This window comes from Spinacia oleracea, chromosome 3, assembly GCF_020520425.1.
Source record: "Spinacia oleracea cultivar Varoflay chromosome 3, BTI_SOV_V1, whole genome shotgun sequence".
Lineage (NCBI taxonomy): Eukaryota > Viridiplantae > Streptophyta > Magnoliopsida > Caryophyllales > Amaranthaceae > Spinacia > Spinacia oleracea.
The window spans coordinates 74,646,486-74,673,326 of NC_079489.1; the positions used below are offsets into that span (position 1 = coordinate 74,646,486).

The following is a 26,841-nucleotide window of genomic DNA, read 5'->3' on the forward strand; positions in this document are numbered from 1 at the left end:
TTGTACCCATTCTTATAGTCTTAAGAATTGAATTCTTTAGTGTTGACTTTTATACTTTGTTTAGACATGTCCAATGTCACTCCAACAAAGTTCTTACCATTTTATGTTGAATATTAAGTTTCAACTAGATGATCTTACCAGAAGCTTCTAAAGTTCTCTAAGCATCGATCTATTTGAATGTCTAGGGACTAGACTCATTCGAGAATTAAATGGACAAAGATATTAGGTTGTTAACCATTGGTAAAGCTGAGCGTTTAAACTCAATGTTTTATGATCTCAAAACTACATTGTATTTTTGAATCCACAAGCACCAATCGGTTCGCCATTCGATTTTGATATTCGAAAACAACCATAAAAGTCGCTAAAAGAAACGTACATTTTAAATTGCTCATTTTCTCTCATTTCCGTGAATCGTTCTTGGATTCATTACCAATCGAGGAAATTTACTGTTACCTTTCTAAAAGGATTTATTGCAGTGCAAGATATTTAATTATAAACAATAATTAAAACATACATTGAAGCATGCAAAGTCTAAACATTTATCATGAGTAATAACTTGAAAGTTAAAGCAATCATGCAATTTAAACAAGTTATTAGCAATTTATTCGAATTTATTGTTCCGGCAGGTGTGAATAAAATGATTCCAAGACCCTAAAACCATTGAAGAATTAAGCACATTATGTATTTAGGCTCAATTCTAAAATCTTTTAGGTAAGCAAAAGCCTTTTGCTAATAGTCTAGAAACTACTCTTGGTTGATAGGTACGTCTAAGAACTTGTTAGGAAAACCTATCGAATTTGCCACGACATAAAAGGACTCCTTACTTATATCGTTGAGTTTCACCAAAACTAACATGTACTCACAATTATTTGTGTACCTTACCCCTTTCGGATCAATTAGTAACACCTCGCTATGGCGGAAAACTATTACTAAGATTGATATAAAGGTTATCCAAGTAAGTGTTATTTTGGCATGGCACCTTTTAACTCAATTTTTAAACTTTGGAACTTAAGGCTCTTACTATGTTGGTTAGATTTTAAGTGAATTAAAATCCTTAATCATGCAACATAATCAAGCCACAATCTCATGCATATTTAAGACATATTTAAAAGCAATAAATAACTTAAAGCATGCATAAGATAAATGTGATCTAGTATGGCCCGACTTCATCTTGAAGCTTCAACTTCAAAGTCCGTCTTGAAAATTGATTGGAAACTCCGTCTTGAATTTCACCGTGGGAGGCGCCATTTTCTTCAAATAGGATAAGCTATAATTAAACTAATTACAACTATTTGATGGTACGCAGACCATATTTGAATTGAAAAAACAAACTTTGGTGCATTAGACCAATTACATTCAAATTTAATGATACGCAGACCATATTTTCTATCCTATTTGGGCCATACTAGTCACTTCATAACCTGCAAAACAGTACATATACAATATATACCAGTCACCCATTCATTATCATGAATGGCCCACATAGGTGGTTAGTAAAACACATTGTTATGCATCACATAAATATTTGCAGCAATTAATCAAGGGCACCAATAATCTACCAATTATTTAGTCCTTATTAATTCTAATCAAGTTGTTTTAACCTTAAAGGATTTGTAGACCTAATCAAGAGTTTATGACTAAAGGCTCCCACTTAAACCAATAACTTTATATGCTTTACTAATTTTAAACATAAAAATGTATTTCTAGTCTAACCGGAAACATACAAATTTAATTAAAATTTAAAGCTCATATAAAATTATAATCGAATCCAATTAATTTATTTTCACTTGAGTTAAACGAATTTAAATTAATTCAAGGTTTAATTTTAGTAAAATAATTAGTATAAATTAAAATTTTATAATAATTATAATATTCAAAATTAAAATCCGAGAAAACAATTTAAATTATTAATTTTAAAGTTATTTAAAATTATTTCCGAACTGAAAATTTCAAATTAAAATTAAAATGAACCAATCGTGTCAAGACAAGGCCATGGGCTTGCGCCCATGCCTCGTCAAGTCCAACAAGCAACAAACCCCTTGTCACTCGATTGATCGTACAGCAAAGCCCAAGCAACAAAGCACCAATGTGTCAGGCCCAGCGAGCCACGCTTGCGCGCAGCCCACTCGCCCATCGCCTTGGCGCGCTGCTGGGCAACGCTTGCTGGACAAGCCAGCCAACGCTGTCTGCGTGCACGTTGTGCTGCGCTTGTCGCTGCCTTGGCTACTGCCTTGGCGTGCTGCTGGGCGAGGCAACGCACGTTGTGGCGCAGCATCCATCGCTGCCCACGCGTTCTTGCTTTGCTCGCTGCACTTTCTTGTCATCGCCCCACACGCGTAGCACACAGCCCCTAGGCAGTCATTGCCTTGTGCATTCCACGCTCGTTGCTCGCTACATTCGTACCGCATGGGCGACGAGTTCCCTTGCTCGTCGTCGCGTGCCCGCACTATACAACACCCCTTAAGGTTAACACGTAGCTTCCTTTGCTTTGTGCGTGCAACAATTATGAGCGTTTTTCATAAAAATTTAAAATTTTTAATTCAAAATTAATGACAAATTAATAAATCATATTAATTTCATAATTTTAGGGCTAAAAATCGAAAATTTATTAATCAATTAATTTCCGATTAACATGGATTCAAATCTAGGTCATAAAAATTTAAAATTTATCACAAATTAACAATTTTTATGGTGGTTTTTAATCATGGATACCTAATTAAATCATTAATTAATTATGAAAATCAAATCAATTCTAAATTATTCGAATTTCAACAAATTAATCATAATTACAAATTAGGTTGTATAATTAACAAGTCTAGGCATTCAAAAATTTTAAACATATACAGTAGGTCAATCAAAAATTCAAGATTTATCAACAAGAATCGCAAATATTCAATTTAACATCTTAAATTTACAAACTTTTGCGTTCGAAAAACTAAAACCTCCGAAAAGTCATAGTTAGGCTTCGAATTTGGGAATTCTGGGTTCGGCCAAAAACTAGTATTTTTGTCAAAATTTTAGAATGCCTTTTACATGCGAAATTGACACAAAAATCACTTTATTTGGATGAGTAACGAAGAAACTGCCGAAAAACTGCGTACATATAATTAAATAAACGCAATTTGCAATTAATTAACAATTACGAAAATTAATCACCCCTTTTAATTCTTTGCAAATTTGTAAAATTTAACCATGTCATGCAATTTAGATTATGTAAATAATAAGAAGCTCGTGATACCACTGTTAGATTATGATATATATGAAAAACATAAATCATGCGGAAAAACCTTAATGCCAGGAAACATATTATTTACATATAATCAGTTAGCATAATTTAGATGCATACACTTTGTAGCGTGCCCTCCCTAGTTGCGCCCGAACCGAACAAGAACAAGTCTTTAGGACTCCAAGTGTCGTCCCTCCGTAGATAGTCCACAGCACGTCCGGATCCGCCTTAAGATTGACCAACTAGAATCGCCCTTAAGGTACTATTATTTTCGGCTAATATGGGCAAGTAATGTGACTGATTTTTCTGCTTAAAAATCACAGCTTTTATTGTTAAAAAAATCGTGTATAAATTTATGACCCTAGGCATATATTTATAGAACCATGGAAAAGGATTTCGAATCCTGTTAGAATACTAATTAATTAATTAGAATCCTTTTAGAACTCTAAATAATTAATTTTATCTTTTAGGATTAGGATTTAATCATAGCACGAATTCCGATAGCTTTAGGATTCGTATAGCACGCACACGAGCACCGCACGAGCACTGCACAGCCCGCGCGCATGCCTCGCGGCCCACGCGAACTGCACAGCGCCTGGCCCATGCTCGCAGCACACCTGATCCGTGCGCGCGCGCCAAGCCTTTGTTGGGCTTGGCCTTGCGCTGGGCCTGGCGAGGCTTTGGAGTGTGTTGATGCGTGTGGCTTGATGGGCGACGGCCTGGCTTCGTGCTGGGCCTTCGTCTAGCAAGCCTCGTCCGATGCTAATTCGTACGATACTCTTCCGATTAAATTCCCGATTCCGGAATTCATTTCCGATACGAAGAATATTTAACATTTCCGATTCCGGAATTAATTTCCGTTTTGAACAAATATTTAATATTTCCGTTTCCGGAATTATTTTCCGATTCCGATAATTTTTCCGATTCTGACAATATTTTCGTTTCCGGCAATATTTCCGATTCCGGCAATATTTCCATTTCCGATAATATTTTCCGATACGTACCATGTTTCCGTTTCCGGCAATATCTACGACTTGGATAATATTTATATTTCCGATACGATCCATATTTCCGTTTCCGGCAATATCATCGTTTCCGGAGTATTCATTTACTTGCCTTTGACGATCTTAGCTCCCACTGAAACCAAGATCCGTCTCTTCCGAATATCCATAGATGGAGTATTTAATGCCATTAAATACTTGATCCGTTTACGTACTATTTGTGTGACCCTACGGGTTCAGTAAAGAGTAAGATGTGGATTAATATCATTAATTCCACTTGAACTGAAGCGGCCTCTAGCTAGGCATTCAGCTCACTTGATCTCACTGAATTTATTAACTTGTTTAATTAATACTGAACCGCATTTATTAGACTTAATATTAAATGCATACTTGGACCAAGGGCATTATTTCCTTCACTTAGACGTACCTATCAACCAAAAGTAGTTTCTAGACTATTAGCAAAGGAATTTCTTACCTAAAATATTTTAGAATTGAGTCAAAATACATAATCTGCTTAATTCTTTAATGATTTAAGGATCTTGGATTCATTTTATTCACATCTGCTGGAACAATAAATTCGAATAAAATGCCAATGACTTGTTTAAATTGTGTGGTTGCTTTAATTTTCAAGTTATTACTCATGATAAATGTTTAGACTTTGCATGCTTCAATGTATGTTTTAATTATTAATAATTAAAACATACATTGAAGCAATATTGTTTATAATTAAATTTCTTGCACTGCAGTAAATCCTTTTAGAAAGGTAACAGTAAATTTCCTGGATTGGTAGTGAATCTAAGAAACATTCACGGAAATGAGAGAAAGTGAGCAATTTAAAATGTACGTTTCTTTTAGCGACTTTTATGGTTGTTTTCGAGTATCAAAGTCGAATGGCAAACCGATTGGTGCTTGTGAATTCAAAATACAATGTAGTTTTGATATTATAAAGCATTGAGTTTAAACGCTCAGCTTTACCAATGGTTAACAACCTAATATCTTTGTCCATTTAATTCTCGAATGAGTTTAGTCCCTAGACATTCGAATAGATCGATGCTTAGAGAACTTTAGAAGCTTCTGGTAAGAGCATCTAGTTGAAATAAAATATTCAACATAAATTAAATGGTAAGAACTTTGTTAGAGTGAAATTGGACATGTCTAACAAAGTATAAAAGTCGACACTAGAGAAGTCAATTCTTAAGACTATAAGAAAGGGTACAAGAAATAGGAAAACAAGGAACAAATGAAAGGAACTTACGATTTCGTTTCTACCTATAAGTTTATGTTTAAAGAATAGTAACCTAGCAATCAAACTTCCTTGGTATCATATGCCGCTTGAGGTTCTTACTTCAGTAATAACTCAAACGATGGAAGCTAGGCTACACTAATGACCTACAAGTGGGAAATGAAGCATGGCAATGCTACATTAGTTGTAGGGTCATCTAGTTTGTTTTAAGTCCTTTGAAGGCTGCAACTTAATGGCTATTTTGTTCCATAATCAGCATACCCAAATTTAGGTCGAGCTCAGATGACACTACAACAAAAATATTAATTAGGAAAATTTGGTAATATTAATCCAACCTTTGGCCGATTTTCTTTTATTAATCCTACCTACGACATATTTTTTAATAATCCCACCTTTACTACCCGACGACTTTTATTGGGCTTAAGTGGCCGGTAATCGGTGAAAAAGTCAACGAGATGGTGATGAATTGATGATGATGACTGAATATATCGAGAGAGAGTACTGCCATGTAGAGAAATAATGCCGCTTACAACAGTTTTATGACCTGTTGGGCCCAATAAAAGTTGTTGGGTAATAAAGGTGGGATTATTAAAAAATATGTCGTAGGTGGGCTTAATAAAAGAAAATCGGTCAAAGGTTGGATTAATATTACCAAATTTTCCTATTAATTAACAGCGTCTAATTAATAGCGTTTATCAAAAAGCGCTATTATTTATAACAAATAACAGCACTTTATTTTATATTGTTGTTAAAAAAGCAATCTTAATTGTAAACTTTTTTTTTTTTAGCATCTATCTTAATTGTAAACTTAATATAATACGTAGCTTTTCTTTAAACTATGTGATAAATTGTTACGCGCTCCCTTTCTCAAAAAAAAAAAAAACCACCCAAATCTCCCCTCACAATCTCCTCCTGAATTAAAACTGCTAGCCCCATTTCTCTCACTTTCTTCCGTACAAAACGAATTCGAAGTTCGCCCTTGCTCGGCGATTGTTCACTATCCTCACCCACCCTTTCCCCCCTCCTCTGTCGCGCCGCCGCTGAGCTCTGCTTGTCCTCCTTCCCCCCACCGCCGCCACACTTCTCTCCTCTTATGAATTTTAGGTTTGTAATTTAAAACTTTACTTTTTATTGAATTATTCTCTGCTTTCTTTTTTTGGGTGGGATTTTTGTTGATGAGCTTCTGCGATTACGGTGGTGTTGGTAGCTGCAGACTGTTGTCGGTATGTTGTGCTGTTGGCCAGGTTGCCGCTACATTTATGTTCTTAATTGTGCTTTTGCAAATGCATCATGTGAAGGTTGAATACCTCAAGTTTAGGCTTTACTATCTTTCTCAATTTCAACCTTGCTAGCTACTAAAGCCAATACTATGGCCCGTGAATTTATTTTGGGTATTCCCCCCTCTGACCTCTTATTAATCAAACCGATTAGTTTGTGGGTGGTTTCGTTGAATGGGATTTTTTTATATTTTACTCCTGTTTATAACATCTGATATGGTTGAATTTTTGAAGATTTTTCTTGCATTTGGTGATTTCTGACTGAATATAAATTCATATTGTTGTTTTGATAGCTTATCCTAAGTCCTAACCCACGATAGGTAAGCTGTATATAACTAGACTTTGCAATATTTGCGAATACTGAGAAAGTAAATTTACCTTAACCAGTAATACAAAAGCAAAGTAAACAGTTAACGAGAGATTAGACCCTAGATATTAGGTAATTTCATTAGACTTAGATGCTACTGCTTGATGGCATTCACAGTAACAACAATTTGACTGCTATCCCTGAAATCACCTTGTAGTGGGCTCTTGTTTTTCAATTTAGGAGCTTAAGGTACTTCACCTTAGACAATGTAGAAGTTTTTGGTAGATTATTAGGCTTTCTTAGCATTGGCTTTTCTCGAGTTTTGACACGTTTTATTCTATGTTTCAGGTTACTTACATTCTTGAAAGTGTTGGTCTTGAAGGACTATGCTATACTTCCATTCCGAAGTAATATTTTAAGGTAATACCCCACCGTGGATATTATTATTGCCTAAATTAACAAATTGTGATAAACCGTAACCAACACTTATCGAGTTCTTTTTGTCATTTTGGTAGTGGTTGGTTGAATGTGCTGGATATTGTGAAGGGTTGAATCGAGCTCTAAAACTGATGCTTGTATTTTGCCAAAGGTTTCAATTTAAGAAAGGATCTTTCCATGTAGTGGAAGGGTTATTAGAGGAGGTGGTTCTAAAGATCAGTTGTTTCTTTTAAAAGACAATCTGCCACTGGATTAAAGTGCTAAGTAGCTTAACTCAGGGGAATATGATAGTTGATCATGTAGATGAGGAGAATTTGTCTTTACTTTGGGGAACCATATGTTGCATCTCGTATCTCTTACCTGTTGAGGGGAATGTGCAACTGATGGGCTTGGTGGATGTGATTGATCAGCTATTGATAGCTAAAGTAGGTACAATTTTAACTCTATAGTTTGAAATGAGCTACAGAAGCTTGTTGAAGGACTATGTTTGGATTCTTCCCCTTAAGAATATCAATGGGTAGTTACAACTTACAACTAGGTTAATGCCTTTTTTCCCCTTCATTCTATATTAATGGGGAAAGGGGACCAACTTCATTACCAGGCTGCACCTCAAAAGGCCTAGTTTTGTGGTTTTCCTACATTATGTTAATGGCTACTCAGTTTGAATGAGGAACTGTGACAACAGCTACGCAAAATTTTTATGTTTTTTATGCAAATAGTTGAAAGCTCTAACTGTGATTCGTAACCTTATAGTTTTTATTGTCATGTGCAATGAAAAAAAACCTTATAGTTTGTATAGCCTTATTTCGGTGACAGCCTGTGTTGTGGTCTTAGTGGAAGTAAATTGTTTAGTCAAAATTTGGTTCTTGAGTTGAGAACAAATGATAAACCAAAAGAAACTAAAACTAGCTTTTTTCACAATTACCACAAAGTTTCACTTCTCCATATCTAAAGACGATTGTATTAATTTCTCATAGGCATCGAGTTTCATTGCATAATTGGTGAGTTAAGTGGATATGCTATCAACATATCACTAAAGAGTATTGATCTCAGCTGGCATCTCGACAATTTGTGGTGTTTGTTCTTCTATTTGATATTTTTTTGATTTTTCTAAATGATGAAGCTTTCGAACTTTTCCTTCTTTTCTTCCTTGCCCCCCCCCCCCCTCCCTCTCCTGAGGTGGCCATTATTCAGGCCTCATTGAACACAAGTATTTCTGCACACCTGATATACGTGCGCTCACGTGTTATTTTATTATATATTATAGAAGGTCTTTTACCATGTAATATTTCACTGCATAATCTTGAGCTTAGTTGTAGACTCTTACTTTATCTCTAAGTTGGCTTTTCTGTAAGATTTTGGACCTTGTGTTGTCAATTCATCTATTTTTCCTGACCTTATAGAAATGGAGCTTATTATTATTTTGGGTGTTGCTCAGGTGGCTTGTACATAGGCATCGAGGCTCAAGACTAATAGGCATTGGCAAGGGATTCTTCTACTAGAGCCGACAGATACTGGCTTGTTGTGTTCCATTCCATATTTGCAGTCTTTCCCTCACATGTTTCTTTCAAATATGTTTCTCACATGAAAATAAAGTGTTGCATGACTCTCTGGATACTGTGTTTAGCATTTAGTCCTAAGTTTTAGCTGACCAAAGGAGAGCCTTGAGGTTTAAACTTAATGTTTTTTTTTCAGATGTTGTTACTGGGGTTCCCAAAAGAGTTTGGCAGGCTTTAATTGGTGCTGCTTTACACAGTTATCACAACAAAGGAAGACCTCAAAAATGTGAACTTGAAAATATCAGTAATATTTTGCGTCTTGGAAAAAGTTATAAATCATCCCAACAAATACTGTCAATTGTTGCAGATTATTTGGATTCGAGTTGCTGGTAAGCAATTTGGTTATGTTACCCTTATAATCAGCCATTTAACCTTATTCTACTTTGATGTTATTTGCAGTTTTAACACAGCTGACATTCTGTCTCATAATGCATATGCAAATGTCAGGTCTAGTAACAACAATATTGTGATAAGACATCCAAAGCTTGAAACAACATAAGTGATAGATGCTTTGAATTATTTTCAGAAAACTTGTGCAATCGTAACAAGGAGCTTCATGTCATTATGAACTCTTAAGTCATGAACTGCATCAGATGAATGCATGAGTTTCTGAAGAAATTTAGACAAAGTTATTTCTGCATCAAGAGACCATTTTGATTTTAAGGTTCGCTTCCTTTATTCCTTATGTAAACTTAACCGAATCCTTTTAATTTTCCATCTTCGGCTCTTGTTTAAGTCATTAGCTTATTTTACAGATCAAGTGTCACACTTTCTTCATCAGTCCTCTGCCCCAAAAGAGGCTATGAACAAGAGAGATTTTTATGGACAAAATTTTGGTGCTTGATCTGAACATATAATAACGCAAATGACATATGCGGAATTTTTATTTCTATTTCAATAGGACTAGTTGATTTAGTACATGCCGCAACCTTACATGCCGATTTATAATTGCAGGTATTATTCACTGGGCTCGGTTTGGAATACAACATAGATGGGCTTACGTAAGGGAATATCGTATAATTAACCGTAGTATTTTTTTTTGTTCAACAACTCTACAAGATAATATTAGCATGGTATCCAACCATCCATAACATTTGGGATTGATATATGCAAGGGAATCACTTTGGAGAGTCATGGACTTGTATATTATGCTGGTCAACAAGGGCTTCACAAGCAACATGATCTTGTCGAGGAACTATTACTTATTAAAAGTACTATGACACAAATACTTGTTACTTTTTCTATTGTTTTTTTTCTAGTATGTTGATAACATTTCATATGATTTTAAGTTGCGAGACATTGAGAAGTTTTATGATAGAAATGAAATTGGATGTTATTTTTTTTTCTTTTTTTTTACTATTTTTATTTGTGGGAGCAACATATATGTATATTCACTCTAACTCTTACATTACTGGCGCTAAAATAGTTGTTTTTAATTTTTATTATAGGTATTTAAAAATTAAAATTAAAAAAGATCCTGTTAAAAATTAAAAACCGCCTCTAATAACAGCGCTTTTTAGTAAAACACTACCAATTAATTTAAATTAAATTAGTTGTTCGGTGTAAAAAATTCCCGCCATAACCAGAGCTTTAATAGCGCTCATATATTGAATGCTGTCAAATTAGACAATATTAACAACGCTTATAAAAAGCGCTATTATTCTTTTAATAGCGCTACTATTTAACAGCGCTTTAAAAGCGCTGTCTTTAATTGAAAAAATCGCTATTAAAAGCTTATTGTGGTGTAGTGTGAATCATAGGCTATGATTATCTGTTTATTTGTTCAGTTGAACTCTGAAACCGAGAAATACCTCTGCACATAATAAGGATGACTACTCTTACCTTATGTTCATGAGCAGGCATCAAGCGACAAAGGAATTAGGAAATGCACATTTGTCCCTAAGGACAAGTGGGAGACTAAAGGAAATAATGCCCTTGGTCCAAGTATGCATTCAATTCTAAGTCTAATAAATGTGGTTCAGTATTAAGTTAATAAATTCAGTGAGATCAAGTAAGCTGAATGCCTAGCTAGAAGTCGCTTCAGTTCAAGTGGAATTAATAATATTAATCCACAACTTACTCTTGACTGAACCCGTAGGGTCACACAAATAGTACATGAACGAATCAAGATTTAAGTGAATATATTATTCATTAAAGTACTCCATTTATGAATCGGAAACGACGAATCTCGGTTCTAGTGGGAGCTGAAATAGTCAAAAGGCAGAATAAAGAATACTCCGGACATGATGATATTGCCGGAAACGGAAATATGGTTCATGGCGGAAATATGAATATTATCCAAGTCGTAGATGTTGCCGGAAACAGAAACATGGCTCATATCGGAAAATATTATCGGAGATGGAAATATTGCCGGAATCGGAAATATTGCCGGAAACGGGAATAGTACCCGAATTGGAAATATTATCGGAATCGGAAATATTGTGGGAAACAGAAATATTACCGGAATCGGAAAATATTGTCGGAATCGGAAATATTAACGGAAACGTAAATATTGTTCGAATCGGAAAAAAATTCCGGAATCGGAAAACGAATCGGAAGCGCGGCGTGCGAATGCTCAAAGAACAAGCTTGCGAAACGCAAGGCCCAACGCAAGCGCCAGGCCCATCGCCAAGCAAGCCCGCGTAGAGCAAGCACGCTTGGGCCGAGCAAGTGCAGCAGCGCCCTGCTCTTGGGCCGCGTGATGTGGCTTGACGCCAAGCATTACGCAACAACGTGGGCTTAGGCCACACGCTGCAAGGCCTTTGGTCGGCCGATTGCTTGCACGCTAAGCAAGCTTGTGTGCCAAGCTACTTGCGCGGCAAGTAGTTTGTGCCACAAGTTATAGTTTTCCTAATTCTACTAAAATTAGACATTAAGGGTAGATCTGAAATACTTAGTATTTGATTGTCCTTAGAATTCTAATATTATTAATTAACTAGAGTCCTAATATATTTAGTTAATTGATTCCTAGTAGGATTGTAATTCCTTATTTCCACCCTATAAATATGTGATTCATGATCACAATTTATGAACTCATTCAAACCCATTCCAACACATTAAATTCGAGGGAGAACTTAATACTTGCCTATCACCGTTGTGAGTTTCCCGAGTGCACATAAAACCTTAGAGAATATTCTAGTTGGTTGAATCCAAGGCGGATCCGAACGTGTTGTGGACTATCTATGGAGGGGCGACATTTGGAGTCTTGTACATATTCTTGTTCGGTTCGGGAGCAGCTAGGGAAGGCACGCATCACATTGTATGTCACCTAAATTATGCTAATTGACTATGTGGCAATTAATTTGGATTCCTGACTTTATGGTTTTTCCGCATGAATTACATTGTTTATATTATTCATAACCTAAAACTAACCACCACCGCCGGTCACCACCTTTGGCCACCATCGCTGGCCACTACCATCACGTCGTAGGCGACAAAATGGCCAAGTCTTGAAAAGAGTTTTTTTTTTGTCCAGAATTTTTTTTAGAAACTTATGCATTTTTAGCTTGTACCATGGTACAGGCTTATGAATTTTAAGCTTGTACCATGGTACAAACTTATGAATTTTTAGTTTCGACCATGGTATTGACTTATGTAGTTTAACCTTGTACCATGGAAGGAGCTAAATTTTCATAAGCTTGTACCATGGTACAAGCTGAATATTCATAAGTCAATATTATTTAAGATTTTGATTTGTTGTTGCATTTGATTGAATGTAAATGGAAAAATAAGTGGAGACTTATGAATTTTTAGCTCCTTCTATGATATGGGCTTATGAATTTTAAGCTCCTTCCATGGTACAAGCTTAAATTGCATAGTCAATACCATGGTCGAAGCTAAAAACTCATAAGTCTGTACCATGGTACAAGCTTAAAATTCATAAGCCTATACCATGGTACAAGCTAAAAATGCATAAGTTTCTAAAAATAATTCGGAAAAAAAAAAACTCTTATGAAGACTCGACCATTTTGTCGCCTACGACGTGATGGTGGTGGCCGGAGGTAGTGGCCGGCAATGGTGGCCGGAGGTGGTGGGGTGGTGTGAGAGAATTGGAAAGTAAGATTAAGTAAGGGTACTAATGAAAAATAAGGGAAAATTGTGGGGCGGTTTTGAGTAATATGGGGCGGCTTTTAGCGCTTCACTTTTTGATTTTGTAAATATCTATTCTCAATTATCCAACTTTTTGGAAAGTTATATTAAAATTACATGCGTAACGAAAATTATATTTCAACTATATTTTAGCCCGTGCGATGCACGGATTCTAATAAATTGTTATGTTAAAATAAAGCTTTTATATATACCAACTACTATTTGGCATCTGCAACTGCTTGGCTAAGGGATTGGAACTAGCCAGGGACCTCGACATCAAGAAGCTGAAGGTGCAAATGGATAATATGGTTTGTATTCAAGCTCTTAATACCAAGGACAGTGGTGGTGGAGAATGTGCTCATATGCTACAGCGTTGTATCAATCTGATTGAAGAACATGACTGGACGGTGGAGATATCACATGTCTACCGTGAAGGAAACCGGGCAGCGGATTGGCTTGCGAATCAAGGTGTTGTCCAACACATTCGAGTTCAAATTTTTCTTTTGCTCCTTCTAAGCTTGGTAGAATTCTAGTAGAGGATTCTAGGGGTGTGGCATTTCCACGCCTAATTCCTCCTTAAGTCTGTTGTTCTAGCTTTAGTTTAGTAGTTTGTGTTTTTTCTCTTTGCCCTTTGGAATTGGTTTCCTCATTTGAAGCAAAAAAAAAAAAATACTATATTTATATATTAGATTAGATTATTTTTTATTTTGGATTGAATTTCATTTTAGATTTATTTTTTTAATTATTAGAGTGTTTGATTTTGGATAAAATTGTATATGCATAATATTAATAATTAATTAATAAAAATATCTATGTGGCGCCTAATTATTTATCTACGTGGCACTCGACTTTTTTAATTCAGAAATAATTTCAAAATATTATTTTTCATTGGCCGAAAGCATTAGATTTCCTACGTGGCGCTCTAATTTTGGATTAGTGTTTGATTTTATATTTAATTTTATTTTAGATTAGTGTTTGATTTTGGATGAATTTTATTTTAGATTAGTGTTTGATTTTAGATGAATTTTATTTTAGAATTATTTTTTTAATTATTAGAGTGCTTGATTTTGGATGAAGTTGTATATATTAGTAATTAATTAATTAAAATATCTATGTGGCACCTAATTAATTATCTATGTGGCACTTGATTTTTTTAATTCAAAAATAAATTAGAAATCTTATTTTTCATTGGCCGAAACCAATAGTAATCCTAGGTGGTGCTCTAATATTTCAGCAAATATGTCTCCTTTATATATATATATATATATATATATATATACTAGATTTAAGCCCGTGCGATGCACAGGTTAATTTTCATTTAGATACGAAATATTACTTACGTAATTAATAGAGTAGTAACTCGATCATATACTAATATCTATACCTAGTCTATACCTAGTATTTAAAAACCTAAACCATGTACACCATATTGACACGTGTCATTATACACCATATTGACACGTGTCATTCTCTTTGTTCATCATTTTTTTCCTTTTCCCCGTAAACTCTTTCCCTTCCTGTGATGTCACTTCCTACCCGTATCATCTATTCATCTCCCACCACTTCCATCTTCTAGCTCCTTCAACCTTCAAAATCAATTCCCCATTCAATTCAAATATTCCTTCAACAATCAAATTACACAATTTATTTAATTCAGTTCTCATTTCTTTGTCTCTTGAGTACAACTTAACCGTTTTCATAATTGAATTGGAACTATTAATTGATTCATTAAGGGACATGAATTAGAAACCCTTAGTATTTTGACGGTTTCTTCTTTATTTTTAGCCATTTAAATCCAATTTTGTACATTCAAGTTTGATTAGGTACATTTCTTTGCTTTCATCTGTTGCCACAAATGATTTTAATTATTCTATTGGGTTATTTTTCAGGCAATTATATGAATTTGAAAAGGTGAAGCTAGCTCAACACATACCGATATTTTCGCCAATTTGGGATTCAAACCTTCTTTAATTTCTCCACTAAACTCTATATCAAGTTCAGCTTTATATATATTTGAGTATATTTGGAAATTTGCAACTTCAGGTGAATATATGATGAACAATGTATTTTTCTTGATTGGTTTTTCGGATGTTATACTTAGTATCTTTATTAAATTGAGGTTCTTGCATATTTGATTATTAGTTATTTGGTAGCTTTTAGAATTTTATTTAAAATTTAGCTAACATGCCAAGTTTTGTATCTGGAATGGGTTTATGATGAATCAATAATAGGGTATACGGTGAAGAAGAATGGCACAAACCATCGATGGCTCTCTGAACTCGTAGCGACTGAATTAGTGATTTATTTTATCTGAGTTGTAGGGGCTTCTCACTTTATATGATGGCTAACTTCCTCTTTAATTGATCTGATTTTATTAGCTAACTTCCTCTGTTGTCGTTGTTGTGCAATATTGTTGATTAGGTACTAACTCCACTATAGCTACATTATGGGCGTTGGGTACTTCTGCACCCATTGTCTCATTGCAAGATGATGTTTTTTCCAGATGCCAGTTTAAATTTTATTTATTTATTCGTCTTATAAATTAATTTGGATATGTGAATTCATATCCTAAGATTTTTACCCATTTTTCTTCTGAGCTAAATCCTCATAATCAATTTTTGTTTCTAATCCAGTCAAGTTGAAAAATGCCGCAATAGCATCAAATCTTATAGCTACTACAAAGTCCTCACAATGTACAATATATGTATTTATATATGCTACTACATATTTACATTGTTTAGCTTTGGCAAATAACGTGTATAAACTGCAAAGACTACTTTGTATTAGTGGAATTTAACCTTGAGGCTTAAGTTCCATTTTTCGGTGTAAACATGTTAGTGTTGGTGGAACATGTTCTGCATGCCTAGGTATATAAATAGCCCGTTCATCGAACGGGCCAAAGAACTAGTTTAAATACAAAAGAACTCCATGAATTTCTATCAAATCTTATCCCAAGTTTTGATAAATTTTGTAAACCAATTATTTTCTATCGATTTTCTATCAAATCTTATCCCAACTTTTGATGAATTTTGTAAAGCAATTAATTATTTTCTAACGATTAATGTACATATTAAGCTTATTTTGAATTGTTTATTGATTAAATTCTATGTTTCATTTATCCTAAAATCTAAATACAATAATATCTATATTTATCCCAAATCCAATTTGATCTCATTATTTATCATTTAAATATAAATTAATGTTTGATTATTTGGCTGGACAATCTTACGTGGACGCTTTAAACGCTCTCCAAAAAACTCCCATTTATATATATAAATACTAGATTTAAGCCCGTGCTATGCACGGGTTTACATTGCTAATCAAACCATAGATCTCATAAATATTTTTAGTTGTTATAGGAATATTTATTGTACCTATTTCATAATTAAATTTTATTACTTTATCTTTTAACTCTATGTTAATTATATCATTAATTTTTTTCTTTATTCTCCGTGTAAATAAATAACAATCTTTGCCTACATTATTGTTGATAGTTTGAACAGTATAATTGAGTTTTTATTAATCTAGTTCTATAAATATCATCTTTACTCTCATTTTTCAAATCTTCCTATGTTAATTATCTCATTGTACCTAGTCTTTATCTTAAAATATTTTTTTGATGGAAATCTTTATCTTAAAATACTACTTCCTCTGTTCTTAAATATTAGTCTCATTTTGACTTTTTAGTCCATTTCAACTCATTATTTAAACGTAAATATCTCCAAGTACGTATGTTAAAGAAATATAAAAATTTGATATTAATAAACTACACATTGAGACGAACAAAACAAGATCTCACATGAATATATTTTGAAATACATATTGGAAAGAAATTACAAGATTCTCTTCAATTGTAAATTCCAAAAGGGACTAATAATCGAGAACGGAGGGAGTTTTGTATATTATTACTTTGTATATCTTATTAAATTCTCGTATAAGATTGCATAATTGATAGTATAACTTTAAATAACTTATAATTTAGGTAATAAAAGATAAGTAAAATAATTGTGAGAACCTTTAACCTTCATATAGAACTTTTTGATGTTTTTCGAAACATATGAAAGCATATAATGTAATGTATTGTCTTCCCCATGGAGCTTCCCATCGCCTACTTCATCATGTATCCCTTCATTTGTATATTTGTATATAGAAGTACGTCGTACTTATTTTTTGGTTTCATCTGTGTGTGGAATTGTACAATGATTTACTCATTCACATACATCAACCATATATATTTCGTGACACTAATTGATCGTTGTCAACCAAATAATAAATTAAGATACTAAATTAGAAGGATAACGTGCATATAAAGTAGTGTATAATCAACAAATTTTCAATCACTAATGGAACTATGGAAGGACGTAAAGACAGTTACAGAACTTCAAAATTAATTAACAAAGTAATGCTGAAGAAGTGGATCATGGTAGTGCAACCGAAAATTGGAAAAAGCCATGATCTCTCTTGTATACGTTCAATATATATTGGGTAGAGACTATCTTATACTGAAATTCTTAGAATTTTAATTTTATCTCATTATCCTCAATACTTATCTTATACATCAGTATTGATGCCCGTGCGATGCACGGGTTTGTATCTTATGTATGAACTTAAAATAAAATTAATTTTGATTATGTGACTGTACAATCCTACGTGGACGCTCTAAATGTTCTTTAAAAATCTCCCCTATATACTAGATTTTAGCCCTTGCGATGCACGAATTCTATTAAATTGCTAAGTTAAAATAAAACCTCTATGTATACCAACTTCTCTGTTTTATACGAAGTATATTAGATTAGATTAGTTTTTTATTTTGGAATAAATTTCATTTTAGATTTATTTTTTAATTATTAGAGTGTTTGATTTTGGATGAAGTTGTACATGCGTAATATTAGTAATTAATTAATAAACATATCTACGTGTCACCTAATTATTTATCTACGTGACACTCGACTTTTTTAATTCATTTCCGAAATCTTATTTTTCATTGGTCAAAACCATTAGATTTTCTACGTGGCGCTCTAATATTGGATTCGTGTTTGATTTTGGATTGAATTTTATTTTAGATTAGTGTTTGATTTTAATTGGATGAATTTTATTTTAGATTTATTTTTTAAATTATTAGAGTGATTGATTTTGGATGGAGTTGTATATATTAGTAATTAATTAATTAAAATATCTACATGGCACATAATTAATTATCTACGTGGCACTCAATTTTTTTAATTCAAAAATAAATTAGAAATCTTATTTTTCATTAGCCGAAACCATTAGTAATCCTACGTGGCGCTCTAATAATTCAGCAATTATGCCTCCTCCAATGAGAAGATCCTTATAATAGGAAGAATGAGAAGGAATCTCGATCGTACATTGAAATCAATCATACGACTACTATTTCGCGCGTGCTACAAAAACAAAACAAAACCTAATTGTTTCGTGCCGGCTCCAAAAACCGAAGATTGAACATTTAATCCCCAGTAAAATAAAACCCCACCCGTTATCTCTCCTCCATATTCCAGTCTTCTCCTTTCATTTATCAGACCCTTCTTCTTTCTTCCATTAAAAATTCTTTCTCTCTCCTCCATTTTTACATCCTTTCTAATAAATCAAACACAAAATGAGATCTTCTTTTCTTTCTTGATACACCTACTGATGTTTCTCTACCCCAAGACAACCCATACATTTGATTTTTTATTATTATTAGTTTTGTTATTTTATTAAGCTATGGAATTATTAAGAGATGGGAAAAATTTGAGCAAAACAATCGGCTTATTAAAGTAGGACCTTGATATATCTCACTCTAAGGTTTCACAAATGCAGATGATTTACTTGTAATTAGCTATTGATATCTTTTTGCTTAACTTTTTGCATTTTCTCTCTCCTCTTTTGTTTGTTTGATAAAAGTTGAAATGGTGTTGAATTAGGTGTTTCAATCTCGACTACAGAATTTGGTTTATGGGTCTAAATTTGTTGAGGTTTTGTCTACAATGTAATAAAAAATTATGGGAAATTTGTTAGTATTATTTTGTGTTGGATATGATTACATTTGTCGTCAAACTATGTGAGAAATCTGACAAATTTGAAGTGATTTAGCTTGGGGAAAACGACACATTAACAATTAAAATTGTTTGTTAAAAAATAGTCAGAATGAAAAAAAAAAGTTCATTATTGTTCTTCCCTTCTCTACTAAATATCACGAATATATTTCTTATATATTTGCTCATTTACACAATTGAGTAAAAAAATATGTGCTCATTTGCACAAATGATAAAAAAAAAAAAAATTACCCATTATCACAAATCAGTATTTTATTTTTTAGTACTTCACAAATAAGTAAACTTTATTCGCTCATATGCGGAAATGAGCAAATTTCTTTTAAAATTTTACTCATTGTTTCTAAATGAGCAAATATTTAAGTTTGGATTTTAAAACTTGGCTCATTATTTTTAAATGATCAAATATTTTAGTTTTGATTTTAAATTTTACTCGTTGTGTCTAAATGAGCAAATATTAAAGTTCGGATTTTAAAGTTTTGTTCATTGTATCTAAATGAGCAAATATTAAAATCCGAACTTTAAACTTTTGCTCATTTGTTTCTAAAAAAGCAAATATCATAGTTTCGATTTAAAATTTTGCTCATTGAGTCTAAATGAGCAAAAATTAAAGTTTAGATTTTAAAATATTGCTCATTGTGTCTAAATGAGCAAGTATTAAAATCCGAACTTTAAAATTTTGCTCATTGTGTCTAAATGAGCAAATATCATAGTTTCGATTTTAAATTTTTGCTCATTGAGTCTAAATGAGCGAATATTAAAGTTTGGATTTTAAAATATTGCTCATTGTGTCCAAATGAGCAAATATTAAAATCCGGACTTTAAACTTTTGCTCATTGTGTCTAAATGAGAAAATATCATAGTTTCGATTTTAAAATTTTTCTCATTGAGTCTAAATGAGCAAATATTAAAGTTTGGATTTTAAAATATTTCTCATTGTGTCTAAATGAGCAAATATAAAAATTCGAACTTTAAACTTTTGCTCATTGTTTCAAAATGATCAAATATTAAAGTTCAGATTTTAAAATTTTGCTCATTATGTCTAAATGAGCAAATATTAAAGTTCAGATTTTAAACATTTGCTCATTACTTTTAAATGAGCAAATATTATAGTTTCGATTTTAAATTTTTGCTCATTGTGTCTAAATGAGCAAATATTAAAGTTCAGATTTTAAATTTTTGCTCATTGTTTCTAAATGAGCAAATATTAAAGTCCACATTTTAAAATTTTTGCTCATTGTGTGTAAATGAGAAAATATTAAAGTTCGGATTTTAAACATTTGCTCATTGTTTTTAAATGAGCAAATATTATAGATCCGATTTTAAATTTTTGCTCATTGTATCTAAATGAGAAAATATTAAAGTTCGGATTTTAAACTTTTGTTCATTGTATCTAAATGAGCAAATATTAAAATCCGAACTTTAAACGTTTGCTCATTGTGTCTAAATGAGCAAATACTAAAATTCGAACTTTAAACATTTGCTCATTGTGTCTAAATGAACAAATACTAAAATTCGAACTTTAATATTTGCTCATTGTGTCTAAATGAGCAAATATTAAAATCCGAACTTTAAACGTTTGTTCATTGTGTCTAAATGAGCAAACGTTTAAATTTTTGCTCATTGTATCTAATTGAGCAAATATTAAAGTCCGAACTTTAAACGTTTGCTCATTGTGTCTAAATGAGCAAATATTAAAATCCGTACTTTAAACATTTGCTCATTGTGTCTAAATGAGCAAATACTAAAATCCGAACTTTAAACATTTGCTCATTGTGTCTAAATGAGCAAATATTAAAATCCGAACTTTAAACTCTTGCTCATTGTGTCTAAATGAGCAAATATTAAAGTTCGAATTTTAAAATTTTGCTCATTGTGTCTAAATGAGCAAATATTAAAGTTTGGATTTAAAAGTTTTGCTCATCGTGTCTAAATGAGCAAATATTAAAATCTGAACTTTAAACTTTTGCTCATTGTGTCTAAATGAGCAAATATTATAGTTTCGATTTTAAATTTGTGCTCATTATGTTAAATGACCAAATATTAAAGTTCAGATTTTAAACATTTGCTCATTGTTTTTAAAATGAGCAAATATTAAAGTTCAATTTTAAACTTTTGCTCATCGTGTCTAAATGAGTGAATATTATAGTTTCGATTTTAAAATTTAACATCTCATATTACTCAAAGTCTCCAATGACTATTGTTTGGATATAATCTTGATGACAAAAGGAACACAGGAATAGGAATCGGTCAAATGACTATTTGTTTCGTTTTTCTTCTTCTTCAAGTATTAATAATGCCTATTAGCACAATAATCTCACAAAGATATAGGTTTGATGCAACTCTTTGTTTAAAAAGTAAAAACGTTTTCTCATTTGGGTAAATGAGCAAAATAAATTTACTCATTTGTGCAAATGAGCAGAATAAATTTAATCATTTATACAACTGAGAAAAATAAATGTACTCATTCATGCAAATGAGCAAAATAAATTTACTCATTTTTGCAAATAAGTAATTTTACTCCTAGTTGGATGTACTGCCTTGGGATGTCGGTGGCATTTTAGGAACACAATACATTCATAGAAACTTAGCTATACGACTGCATTAAAGACAACAAAACGTCCCATTACATATATATAAACTTTTAGGAAAGACGGTCTAACGGTTAGAACACTTTTATGCATGCACTTTAACTAATTAGTTAACCGCTAAAACCAATTAGTTAAATTTGAAATTTAATTAGTTAAGCAACGAAACCAAGTAGTTGTTACATATAAAACTCAAAACATGATTACCTGCATGCAGCTTAGAATCTTAGGTCAAGAACTTCGTAACAATGACTCGCCCAAATAATTTGACCAAAAAAAAAAGAACAACCCCTAAAAAACCCCACACACCTTTTCTCTTTCATCCACATTCCTCCCAAATATACATCAGTAACTCACCCATTCTTTCTCTCTCCTCCATTTTCAACTAAGCTTGAAGAAGAACCTTGTGTAAATATAATCATTGATTAATTTATGGTTGTTCTTTGAAGTTTGGAAGAGGTAAAACAGGGAACTAATTATTATGCTTGGTTGATTTCAATTCATTCGCCCAATTTTTTTTATCAATATTATGTTTAATTTTTTTTTCTTATTTAAAACAAATGAGTAATTTGTTTTGCTTATTTAAACAAATGAGTAATTTGTTTTGCTCATTTGGACAAATGAGTAATTTTTTTTTTCTCATTTGAACAAATGAGTAACATTTTTTGCTCATTTAAAAAAATGAGTACTTCAATTTTTAGGGATAATTATCCTTGATTAATTTTGTTATAATAGTGAGCATAGGATGGTGGGTGGTTGCGTGGAGGAGAGAGAAAAGGAGGAGGATGAGAAAGAGGACAAGGGAGGTGCATTGATATTGAAATCAATGGAACTAATTACTGATCATGCGCTGTTGTTTGATGTTTTTGTTTGATTAATATTCATCTCTTCACCCATTTCTGGTATATTCCATAGATGATCATGCGCTGGTATATTCCATAGAAAACTAATTACTGGTCATGCGCTGGTATATTCCATAGAAAAATAGATTTAAATTAGAGGAAGAAGAAATGGGTTTTGAATTTCGATCAACGTCAAATTTGAATCAGTAGAATCGGGTTCACATTGGATAAAGAGAGGAGAGAGATAAAAATGTGAAGCCTTTTGGCGTGGCTTGATTAAATCACGTGAGAGTGACAACTACTGTATAACTGGACATAAATGAGCAATAGTGGGATACAGTTTTCCAATAAATTACTAAAGTGCCATTAGTGAAACAAATTCAGCGCGTTGTTTGTTAGATGTAAATGATTGTTGACCATCTGATCTCATAAGACTCAATGATCAGGATTCTTTCTCATTCTTCTCAATTTAAGCTCCCTTCTCATTTGAGTGTAAATCTATATATACTAGTTACATTATTCAATACTTACTAGTTACTACAATACTCACTACAATTTGTACATCGCTCGGGCTAATAAGACGATAATGTTTGAAAAAAAATTTACTTAAAAGAAAAAAAAAAGCAACCAAACGAAGGACTATAAAAATGATGGAAGTTTCAACCAAGGAAAAACACTTTTTTCACAGGGAACTCTAAACTTTGAAGTCTGAACTCTCAACGAGTTTGGGGACAATCAAAATCTGGTTTCGGAAAAATCCGACATCAAAGACGAGGAGAGAGAAAGACAGTGGATTTCAACGAGCAAACTCCCTTGCTTAACACCCTGTTTGTCTGTTCATGTTTCTAATCGGAGTTTTACCGTCAATTTCAGAGACATAATTGTCCTAAAAGCATTCAAATTTCCGTTTCCCCGAAATCCAAACTCACATTTTCGTCCTTCACAAAGCCGCCCTTCTTTCTGCAGGGTTTATCCCTAACAAGGGTCACTCTGAAGCTGTTCAGAGTGTTAAACCCTAGAAAAAATCATCATACTTTTTTCTAGGGTTTTTCCCGCCATGAGTCCTATTCAGAATTTTGAGCAGCATTCTAATCTCCTCATTGATCATGACCTCCGTACTTTCTCTCTCTTCCTCTCTTTATCTGTCCTCATTTGAATTGCTTTTAATTTTGGTATAATTCGCTTTGTTTGCTTGTTTGCTTGCTTGATTGTTTTGAATTTGTAATTTAAAGTTTGCATTTTTATTTTGAATAATGCTAAGCCATAGAAGTAATTCAATCGAATTCTTTCCTTGTTTTCATATGTGCCAATTCTGTTTGGGGTATTTCGGGGTGGAAGTGATTACGAGGCTGTGTTTCATTATGATTCCCCACTTCATTTGTGCTATGGATATTACGCTTCTATGAGAAAAAGAAAAGGGTTGTATGACCGAATTGATAAGAATCTGTATTTGTATGGTGTACGTTTTCATTTCATTTGTGCTATAATACATTTTATTTGCATTATTTTCTTCTTATTTATTCAAGAGAGACCAACTTGATTTTTATCCCTTGTCTGTTTTGGGGTCATAACAGCAATTCAAACAAGACTACAGATGGCGATGGAAGTACGGGATAGTCTAGAGATAGCACATACGGCCGAGTACTTGAATTTCTTAAAGTTCTACTTTAGGGCGTTCTCAGTGATTCTTATTCAGATAACGAAGCCACAGTTCACTGATAGTCCTGAACATAAGCTCCGCAACATTGTGATCGAGATCTTAAACCGTTTGCCACATAGTGAAGTGCTTCGACCCTTTGTTCAGGACTTGTTAAAGATTGCAATGCAAGTGCTCACCACCGATAATGAAGAAAATGGATTGATCTGTATTCGTATCATTTTTGATTTGCTTAGGAATTTCCGGCCTACCCTTGAGGCTGAAGTACAGCCGTTTCTAGACTTTGTGTGTAAAATATATCAGAATTTTAGATCAACAGTGAGCCATTTCTTCGAGAATGGGGGTTCAATGGCTGCAGTTCCCTCTATTGGCACACCTGGAGGTGGAGATGATATTAAGACAATGGATACATCCGATCAGTTTACTCCTTCCTCGAGTGGCAGCATGCTTAGTGGTGCAGGGTATCATGGATCTGGTCAGCTAAATCCAAGTACAAGGTCATTTAAAATTGTTACAGAGAGTCCGTTGGTGGTCATGTTTTTATTCCAATTGTATAGTAGGCTTGTTCAGACGAATATCCCTCACCTGCTGCCACTTATGGTAGCAGCTATTTCTGTTCCTGGCCCAGAGAAAGTGCCTTCCAATCTGAAGACTCAATTCATTGAACTAAAGGGCGCACAAGTTAAGGTAAGGAATTCTTATTTGAGGTTCTTGAAAATCTTGATGGGAGTGTTTGCCACACCACCCTCAGCAGTTTAACATTTGATTATTATTGATCCCCTTTCTAACTTGCAGTTAAGGGGATTTTCTGAATGCAACAAATGAAATATCAACTAGTTCACGTACTATAAAATTGGGATGTGTTTCTGCTATACCTCTCAGGTGTCATATTAATTTTGTGTGGTTCCTTTCGGTTGCATAGAAATTCTTTGATGGGACAAGAAAAGAAATAGGTGTAGAAGTATTTTTAAGGATTTTTGAAATGCCTGCTTAGGATTTTTGAAATACCACGAAATGCCTCTAGCGCAAAGAGTTACTCCTTCCGCCCCTAAAAGATTGCCCCATTTGACTTTCCGCCGTCTACAAGACACGACTTAAAATGTAAATATCTCTAGCTCCAAACGCTTAAAAATTATGAAATATTGATATTCCAAAAATACGCTTAAAAATTATGAAATATTGATATTCCAAAGATATGTATTGAAACGAATCTAACAAGATCCCTCATGACTATACTATTTCTTATAGGCTAATGAAAATTAATGGTCAAAGTTTTCAAAGTTTGACACAAAGAATTGCAATAGTGCAATCTTTTAGGGACGGATACAGTACTAGTTTTTTTTTCCCGATGAATATAAAGAATTCCATCAGTAAGACCATATTCGTCGGGAAAAATAAAAACTAGTACTCTCTCCGTCCCTAATGGAATTGTGTTTGTTGTTTATTTTGGAGCCATTTTCCTATGGCATAGAGTTTTGAGAATGTACTTAAGACTTGGGTAGGGGGATGGCCATTATGGGAATAATTGCATTTGCTGTTCATTTTGAAGATTCTTCTTATGGCATAGAATAGTGAAAAAGTAAAAGTTTATACACTAGTTATGGAGTACACCTATTCGTTAAACATATTTTATGTTGATAATCGGATGTCTAGGAGCATTGATTTTAGAGCATTCACTGTTAGTTTCGTCAGAGGAGGGCCTCCAGGCGTAGCCTTACCTTCACCAGTAAAACTTTGTTCGGATTCTCAAAATCATTGAATTGACTTTGAGAATTAATTTTGGTTCATTTTTTATCTACAAAGATTTAGAACCTCTCATTTCATCATGAATAACAAGATAAGATGCTAGAAGGTATATTTCCGCCATTGCTTAAGAAGTATCTCAATTAACCATTTATGATTTTATTCCCTTAATGGGATCATGTTTCCAAACTTTTCACTTTATGAAACATCATGTTGCAAGTTTGTTACTAACCAACTTCCCCATCTTGAAGTTACTTATTCGTTTTTCGCAAGACCTATTGATTGTTATATACTATGTTACTCCGACACTCCATTTGACGGTGGGTGTCGGTGTCGACACGACCCGATCCGCGACACGACACTCGACACGTGCCTGGGGAGGTGTCGACACCAGTGTCGGAAAAGAGTCCAATTTGAAGTGTCGAAATCGGGAGTAGAAAGAAAAATTCGAAACCCTAGATCTAGAAATTGAAGGTGGGGAGAAGCGAGAGAAGAACAATTATGTTGGGGCTTTTGTTGTTGAAGAAAAAACGCCTAGATTGCACTCTTTGATTCTGATTTTCACCGATAATTGACTGTTTGAGAGTCTTCCATGGTTGTCTTCGTTTCCTTCCGGTCATTTTTCTGCCTTATGCTGAGTTATGCGTTGTTGGTGATGGTGAGTGACTGAGTGGTGGACTGGACTTTCCAAACTTATTCTTTTTTTTTACCCTTTTTCAAAATACCCTAGGCCTACCCGTATACTTCGTAATAAATAAAAGAAAGGAAAAGATGGGAAGTGGGGAACAAACCCACGTGCTCACTGATAACTTTACAAAAAG

General features: G+C 33.4%; 1 protein-coding gene and 1 long non-coding RNA gene across 2 annotated transcripts in view; both read left to right on the top strand.

The window, feature by feature from the left end:
• The first annotated feature begins 6,330 nt into the window (after nt 1-6,330).
• On the top strand, nt 6,331-10,387 carry LOC110803900 (uncharacterized). The gene is made up of 5 exons (XR_002537604.2): nt 6,331-6,574; nt 7,403-7,474; nt 8,931-9,380; nt 9,499-9,715; nt 10,006-10,387. It is a non-coding gene; the product is annotated as an uncharacterized lncRNA (long non-coding RNA).
• Nucleotides 10,388-23,287: 12,900 nt separating this feature from the next.
• The window catches only part of LOC110803898 (transcription-associated protein 1), a 33,846-nt gene continuing 30,292 nt past the window's right edge, over nt 23,288-26,841 (top strand). The window contains exons 1-2 of the mRNA XM_022009437.2: nt 23,288-23,735; nt 24,195-24,964. Coding sequence (XP_021865129.2) covers nt 23,678-23,735; nt 24,195-24,964 — 828 coding nt within the window. The 5' untranslated portion in view covers nt 23,288-23,677. The remainder of the gene's footprint in view (nt 23,736-24,194; nt 24,965-26,841) is intronic.